We start from the raw sequence: 8,273 nt of genomic DNA, 5'->3' as shown, positions 1-8,273 counted from the left end.
TGTTGTCATGAAATTTCAGCAACACAAATTTGTGATCCTGCCAGGTAATCATGATGATTTAGAAAGAAATGTTACCCAGGACTATGTACTGTACTAACATTCGGAAAAATGTATGCTTGTATCTCTTTCAGGTCCGTGCTAGCTATTTATTTGAACATTCCGATAATATGTGCAAAAGGATGATGCCCATATTGACTAATTTTCTCTCTTTTGTAGGTCAAAAAAATGGTCTTGTGTGGGTTACAAACCAATGCTTGCTTGCGTACACTCTGGTGCTCCAGTTAAAGATCCAAAGGTATAATGTACTCCTTCCGTTTCCTTTTAGACTGCATATAACTTTTGTCTGAAGTCAAGGTATCTTTATTTTGACCAAACTTATAGAAAAAACATATCAACATTTACAAGGCCAAAAAATATCTTTAGATTCATTATGGAATTTAGTTTCATATTATGTATATTTTGTATTGTAGATGATGATAATTTTTTATACAAATTTGGTCAAAGTTTGTAAAGCTTGACTCAACATAAAACTTATATGCGGAGTAAAAAGGAATGGAGGGAGTATTGTGATGAGTAACCATCAGTTGGTGAAGCCATTCTCTTATGAATACTACTGCATCTCTCTCATCTCTTTTATTGAGTGAGCACTTGCGACGGGACATGCAGGAACAAAAACCACAAAAAGAGTACAAATGAAGTCACAACGAGCTGAGCAGAGTAGCTGGCGATCAAATGATTTCGGGTCCCTGCTAGCTATTTCTGATCTTGAAGCTATTCCTTCAGGACACATGATTACACTATATTACAAGTTGAAAAAGTGTGTAAAGTGGAAGTTAGTACTAAAGCGGATTGCTCTTTTTGATCCGCCAACAAATTTTAGTCAAGTGGAAACACAAACTAGGACGTGCAATTTTTTTCCCGTTGCAACGCACGGGCCCTCTTGCTAGTATAGATAAAGCAGCTACGGTTTATGGTCGTACGTCGTCGTCGCTTTTTTAGAAAAGTCCTTCAGTTTTTGCGAACTCAACCCGTAGTCCCTTTTTAAGTGACTCTGGGAAAATGTTTCATTTTTGCAGAAAACACCCTGTCATTTGGTGTATTCAACCCGCGGTCCAAGCAGATTTGTGAAGAAAAAAAAAGACCACAGAAGGAGCACGGGCTCGCCTCCTCTCCCTCTCGCCAGTCATCGCCGCCGCCACCACCCACGTCGGCCGCTTCCGGCGACCTCTGGCGACGCGCAACACGCCCCCGAGCTCCCCACGGTCCAGGCCTCCCTCCCCTCCGGCCAGATTCTCTGCTCCCGTCCTCTACCGCCTGCTTGCAACCCCACTCCTGTGGCTAGGGTTTCGGGCAGGGCTTCGCCAGCGCGTCTCCGGCGGCCCCAGGTTCGTCCCTCCTTCCTTCTTGGCCTCCCCCGCCTCCATCTTCCTCCTAGGATTTGGAACAGAAGCGCGTCTCGGTGTTGCCCGTCACCCTTCTCGCCTCCCTGTTGGATCTCCTCCCCCTCATCTCTCTCTCTCTCTCTCTCTCTCTCTCTGTGTGTGTGTGTGTCTGTGTGTGTGTGTGTGTGTGTGTGTGTGTGATTGATTTCGATCAGCCCCCCCTTCTCTTGGTGCTGCATAGGGGATAGGTCACTTCTGCGGTGGATACAGGGGTGGTGCTGCAGCCTTGGTTGAACCTGGTTGGTGAGGATTTCTTGCTCTAGGGACAGAGCAGAGGGCATGCTGGACGCTGTTGCTGGTGAGATAGTTGAGGATGAGAGAGAGCAGAGAGATGAGAGATTGAGAGAGCAGAGAGAGAGAGAGACGATGATTGCTACACATTTAGATAGAGGGATTGATGGAACTGCTACTGGCCGCTACTGCTAGAGAGAGGGAGAGAGAGCAGAGATGAGAGACAGGGTCCAACGACTACTGATATGCTCTTGTGGATAAAAAAAGAGATAGGTGAAGGGGAGAGAGAGAGAGAGAGAAGGCATAGAGAGAAGTGTTGATTGCTTCACATTTACATAGATGTATCATGTATGGTGTTTATCGTATGATGTATGCTGCTACTGATTGTTGCACATTTAGATAGAGAACAAAGATGTATCTTGCTACTGAAGGTTTTTGTTATTGCTACAGTCCCATCAATCAATGTATCTAAACCTAATAATAAATACTACCCAATTCATATCCAGATGATTTGCATCTGTCATCAAGGAAAAAAGACATCACTGAACCCTTTGTATTCTAATTGCAATGTTAAATAATTTTGTGTGTTCTAACTCTGCAATAATCTGCAGTTATTTGGATCATCGTCGTGTCACAAGTTTCCGACATCGCTTTACACACCGTGGACTTCACCGGAAATCCGTCTGCACGTACTCCGCTGTCCGCCGGAACCTCATCTACCTGTGGACTGAGGTACGTACTACAGTGTAATAAATTTGCATCTGTCATCAACTACTACTTAAGCTCTGAACGAGTCAATGCCTAAAACACCCTCCTATCCTCATACAGGATGTTCCTCAAGAAAAACAATAATTAGAAGTAGCGATCAAATGTGATAAGTCTAGCTAAATTTGTATCTAGGAAGAACAGCTACTGTATGTCAAAAAATATAAGAAAAGTTAAACTAATATCATGGTGATGGCAGAGAGGTAATTTAATTGACTATTTTGGAAGTAGCAATCAAAGGTGATAAAGCTAGCTGAATTTTATCTAGGAAGAACAGTTGTTGTATGACAAATACCAGTGCTATATGGTTCCACTCTAAATCTCGGTACTTAATTGGCTGGAGGTTTGCATGAGTGGTTCAGAACAATCTTATATGGTTTCACTCTAAATCTCTAGTTAATTGGCTAAAGGTATACATAATTGGTTGGCTGTGAAAATATATGTAGTAAATCTTCATATTATAACAGCTTGAAGAGGTTCACAAAAAATTGGTACAGAAGTGGCAACAGTCTTCATCAAGAATTTTGCATTTGTCATCAACTACTCCCTTCGTAAAGAAATATAAGAGCGATTAGATCACTCTCTTGATTTTGTGTTCGTTAATTCAGTTCTGAAAGTTGATTCAAGTCTAGAAGTTGATTCAAGTCTGTAGTGCTTGAAGTAGATTCATAGAAGCTACACTTCTGTTAGTATGTGAACAGAAAGCTTATCTTATATATGTGATTGGAGTTGCAGAATATGACTAGGGGAACGATCATAGATGCCAACACCTATAGTACGATTTATCTTGATAGAGGTGCAGGGGATTCGTAAGTAGTTTTAGTTTTTTTTAGATAGCTCAAGTACTTAAGCTTATGCAATCATGAAAAACAAAAGAAGGGACCAGTAGTCAGGTTCCATTAATCCTTCTATAGGTGTTCTTTTTTATGCCTTTCCCCCTTCATTACCAGTACAATGATGCTTTCTCTGTTAAAATCTTGACACTACAATATCGATCTCAATAGCTTAATTGATTCTAAGCTCACCAGAAGTATTTGTTCACAAATTTGGATGATCTATCTCATATGCTTATATCTGAACCCTCAATAATGTGGTATTCTTGTGCCAGATTTTTGCCATTCGGTAATAGTTATAATTGCATACGTCCGCACTTATATAGGCACAGGAAATAGTTTCTTACGGGCCTCATTCTGGACCTGTTCCCACTTATATAGAATATATTTTCTACTAGTTTCATCAAACAAAAAAGTCATAAAAATTAAATATTTAAAGTTTTGTCTCGTTCGTACTTTCTAAAATCTGAAACTTTAAATCATCATAGAAATCCGCAAGTAAGAATATTAAAGGCACCCGTGTCATTCATCCCTACTAGATGATGAATGCTATTACTATTTTTTTCTCAAAGATGCCTCTTTTTCATAAAGAAGAAAGCTCAATAGACCAAAATTCTATATCATTTCTTCTTTCTTAAGGAAAACTGACTGCAGGCAGCAATCACAGATGTTTATCCTATTTTCAGTTGACAATATACTGAATAATTTGGCAGTGAACAAGTACAGAAAACGCTGTTAAGAAGCGATAGTTTTGAACCTGAGTTTATAAAAGAAAATGAACCAATTTGTATTGAAAATATCTTAGGCATCAAGTCCACCAGGTTTGAGATGTTCACAGAAACATGTCAGTTTCAGGCAAAAGTCCACCAGGTTTGAGATGTTCACAGAAACATGTCAGTTTCAGGCAACTACAATTCAGAATTGTTTGCCACACTGTAACATTTCAGGCATTCAGAAACATTTCTCATGATGTTAATATGTTGACTAGGGGCCTTTTGTAGCTACTTCAATGAAAATTGTAGTACCATAGTGTCCTGCTGCATATATTAAATTGCAAAGTGAAAGTAAAAAAAACTTAGGATTTGGTTGTCTATCCGATCCATCAGTAAGCAAGCAGGGGCAATGTTGTTAAGGAACAGAGTTCAAAAACCATCAATCTCAGGAACACTCTGACCATGTATTTGATTCCGTTCAAGACCCAATATATGATAAGATGTTATTTTCATTTGCTAGGCAACCATGAAAAAGTTTCTGTCCAATTCATAATTTAAATCAGTCCTGTGTGTTCTTTTATTCAGTTATTATAATTTTACTCCTGTGTGTTCTTTTGTTTAGTTCTGTGAGGAGGAAGGGATTACATTCATGTGTAATATGTTCTTTTTTCTACAACCATACCTACATGGGATTATAGTTCAGTTAGAAATCTGATATTATTTTCCTCTAGAAATGAGCATTAGCCCTCAGAACAGAAAAGAACTACACAAATGTCCTCCTACTTAATTATTAATCTATATGTTCATTATTACAGTAATTTTAGAAACTGCATTTGTGTATTTGTACCAACCTTCCTTGCTCATCTCATTTTGTACCTACCATTTTGTATGTCGAAAAGCAATGGTTTCTATATAGAGCTATAGTTCATCTATATGTTTATGCTGCCTGTATATTATTGGTGTGTTTCCCTCACCTGTTATTTGAATGACATAATCCTTCAGATCTTTCCCAAGTTTTGTGTTAAATCTAACAAGACTCCTCCTTCCTGTAAATACAACTTTGAACGAAGGAAAGCAAGACAGGGCCGCCTTTATATCTTGGGTCACTCCGTAGCAGGGAGCAAGAGTGGGCACATCCGAGTTTAGCACATCAGAGTTTAGATATTCAATCACTGTTTTGCAATCCATCTCAAGCTCCGCGGCTTCATCTTCCTCCACACTGTCGGAAAATGGTAACTCACAGTATGTCGACAAATACACTTAGCCTCTGTAATCCCTGGCTACTACTCCGGCCCATCCCGACCACTGATCTGCTAAAATCTTGTGTCATTGTTCAACTAGGCCGTGCCATGTTCCGGTGGAGTCTACTGTATGGGTGGCAGTGAAACATGTATTTGCGTGGCCTATCTCTTACTCGTACTTCTGCAGGAAGCTGCCAAAATGCAGGACATATTCTTTTCCTTCACGGACTACTACAACACACGGGCATTTTCACGAATAGAACATCGGGATTTTATGTTTTTGTAGCCTGCACCGGAGGCTGTAGAGTTAAGTTTTTGTACATTTTGTGAATCGTTTTGTTCCAGATTCTCTTTGTTTATAGTCTAACTATATAAGGTTATTTGCTATGTGCACATTTGCTTTTTCGATTGTTGATCATGTCTCTGTGCACTTACATCCTTCTGTTAACAGTTTAGTGATTTAATAATTATTCAGAAGGGACGCTGCATGTTCCTAGATGCATAGCTTTTCTTATATAGATTTTCATTACACTGAGATTTTTTTTGAGGGATAACAATGGGATTTAAGATAGTAGTATATTTTTGTAGAATTCTCAAACTGAAATCCTATCAAACCATACCTTCAAAGGCCAACATAATGGCACCTTAAATAAATGCTAATCTGCACTCACGCTGCAATCTGGCGCCCATTCTTCTGGTGATTTGGTCAAAGCTACAACCAAGCAAAGATATTTTACATGCTATATGAACTAAGATATGGATTTTGTGTTCCCAGGTCTATAATATCCATGCTCAGCCGGTTCCCTGCAAGCGCTTTCGGCCATGACCTCAAGTTCTGCAGCTAGGCCGTGAAGTGTTGGTCCTTCTCATCGTCCACCGATGATGGTGCCGAGAGAAGTAGGGGAATGAGGATGTTGCTGTCATGGTCGTCGAAACGACTTGCCGTGGACGCAGTCACGCACTAGATGCCATTGACGGCTAGCCATGGACGATCACCTCGCCGCCTCCGCAAAATATGGATGCACGAGATTCTGGTACTAACATTGTGGAGTGTGTGCGATTTCAGTGCTGTGACTTATACACTTTGTGGAAGAAACCCCCGGTTTGATTTACAGGTGATGCTGATTCGTTTGGGATCTACTTCTGACAGATCAATTTGGTTTGTTGGCTGCTGAGTGGCTTCATGTGATGCTACCCAGCAGCCAACAAAGCCCCAAAGCTACACGTATGTACTATAACATGGCCCTAGAGCTACACGTATGTACCATAATGTTTCATCTTTCGATTTTGACGTTCAATATTGACTCCTTGATCCTGTTTCTTAGGGTTCATGATTGACAATTTGTCTTGGGCTATGGAACAATCCAGACTTTAGATGTACATCATATTTGATGCATCAGCCTAATCTGTACTTCAAATTACAGTGTATAATTTGTTTGATAGGGTCGCGCTATTCGTCATCCTAGGTGAGGAATAGTTATTCTTCACCCCCATCTATTTTAACATGAATGCACCGTAATTTTATGTTCCGTAAATTTTATCTTATTTCAGACATAAAAGGAGAACGTAAAAAAATATATAATCGCCGTAAAAAATATTTTATGTTACGCAAATTTCAAACATAAAAACATAGTGTAAAATGTACATAAAATATAATTTTTCTGGTCTTCTGCCATTTTTTATGCCAAATGTGTACAATTTCCATCCAACTTGCTAATTCAACTTTACTTACTTTATGAACTTTTTTATAATGATTCTAAACAGCATAACAATCTAGGCAATATTTTCCAAAGGATGTTTTTTTACATCTTCCTATATCATTTTGATGTGAGATGGGTTGTAAATACAGAACTCTAAATAATTTATCATAATTGTTATGTGACATCCGTAAGCCATCGTTGGGGGATAAAAGGCGTGTTGAAATTGAGGACATGAACAGGCGGAGAGGGTTCTTGAACTATGCTTATTAGGCCTTGTACAATGGAAAGTGCTTAGGGGAGGTGCTTAAAAAAATAAACCAGACTTTTTTTAAGCACCGGTGCTTATTTGTACAGGATAGACGCTTAGTTTAAGCGTCTATCCTGTACAAATAAGCACGGGTGCTTAAGAAAAGTCTGGTTTATTTTTCTAAGCATTTCTCTAAGCACCTCCCATTGTACAGGGCCTTAGGGTAAGGGCGTGCTAGGGATGTCTGATCTCATCACGTAGTGGAGATGTACAGCCCGGTGCTTATGTGATGATTATGTCATGGATGAGATACCCATGTCTATGTTGTCGTGAATATGCCCGTCGTGTCGTAGTGTTCTATTTTTTTTTTCAGTTGCAATGCACGGGCATTTGTGCTAGTACTCCCTCCGTTCTGAATTACTTGTCTTAGATTTATCTAAATACGGAGGTATCTAGCATTAAAATGAGTCTAGATACATCCGTATCTAGACAAATCCAAGACAACTAATTCGGAACGGAGGGAGTATATATATATAGAGAGTGATCAGAATAGTTATTCGGTCGAGTGAAAAAAAACACCCTCTCCCCCCGCACGATGCGCCTCCCCCCACCTCGAACAGCCGCCACGGCCAGCCCCACCTCCAGCCACCGGATGCCGCCGCCGCGGCCGAGCCCTCAACCGCCGGATGCCGCCGCCGCAGCCGAGCCCTCAACCACCGGATCCCGCCGCCGCCACTACAGCCTCGGCCACCAACTGCCGGATCCCGCCGCCTCCACTGCGTCTCCGACTACCAACTGACGGATCCCGTCGACGCCACTGCGATCCCGGCCACCAACTGCTGGATCCCGCCGCCCGGGTCACCCCACCGGCCCCTCCGCCCTATGATCTGCTGCCGGTACCGCCGCCCTGCATGTGGATGCGCGCCATCATCCCCAATGCGCTGTCGCCGACAACGGCAGCACCCCATCGGTGTGGGCCCGGCGCACTTCCTACCGGCCTTCGTCCTCCCCTTCTACTAGCCCCGGCCATGGCCCCTCCACAACTACTGAGCGCCGGCCTCCGCCATCTCCCTCCATCTTCCTCTGCTCGCGATGGACTGC

General features: G+C 41.5%; 1 protein-coding gene across 1 annotated transcript; it reads left to right on the top strand.

The window, feature by feature from the left end:
- Nucleotides 1-692: 692 nt before the first annotated feature.
- LOC119355018 lies at nucleotides 693-6,587 on the top strand. The gene is made up of 4 exons (XM_037621789.1): nucleotides 693-817; nucleotides 1,131-1,385; nucleotides 2,285-2,405; nucleotides 5,055-6,587. The coding sequence occupies exons 1-4, from the start codon at nucleotides 693-695 to the stop codon at nucleotides 5,367-5,369; spliced, it is 816 nt and encodes a 271-aa protein (XP_037477686.1). The 3' UTR covers nucleotides 5,370-6,587.
- The last annotated feature ends 1,686 nt before the right edge of the window (nucleotides 6,588-8,273 follow it).

This window comes from Triticum dicoccoides, chromosome 1A (genome assembly GCF_002162155.2).
Source record: "Triticum dicoccoides isolate Atlit2015 ecotype Zavitan chromosome 1A, WEW_v2.0, whole genome shotgun sequence".
NCBI classification, from domain to species: domain Eukaryota; kingdom Viridiplantae; phylum Streptophyta; class Magnoliopsida; order Poales; family Poaceae; genus Triticum; species Triticum dicoccoides.
The sequence above is the reverse complement of the archived record's forward strand: the minus strand, read 5'-3'. Positions and strand labels throughout refer to the sequence as shown.

What these genes read in the sequence shown, in the direction of transcription:
- LOC119355018 (XM_037621789.1), top strand. Translation starts at nt 693, where the DNA reads ATGAAGTCACAACGAGCTGAGCAGAGTAGCTGGCGATCAAATGATTTC. An exon ending in CTATATTACAAGTTGAAAAA is followed by an intron (nt 818 to 1,130) that starts GTGTGTAAAGTG and finishes AGATTTGTGAAG; the next exon opens with AAAAAAAAAGACCACAGAAG. An exon ending in CGCGTCTCCGGCGGCCCCAG is followed by an intron (nt 1,386 to 2,284) that starts GTTCGTCCCTCC and finishes AATAATCTGCAG; the next exon opens with TTATTTGGATCATCGTCGTG.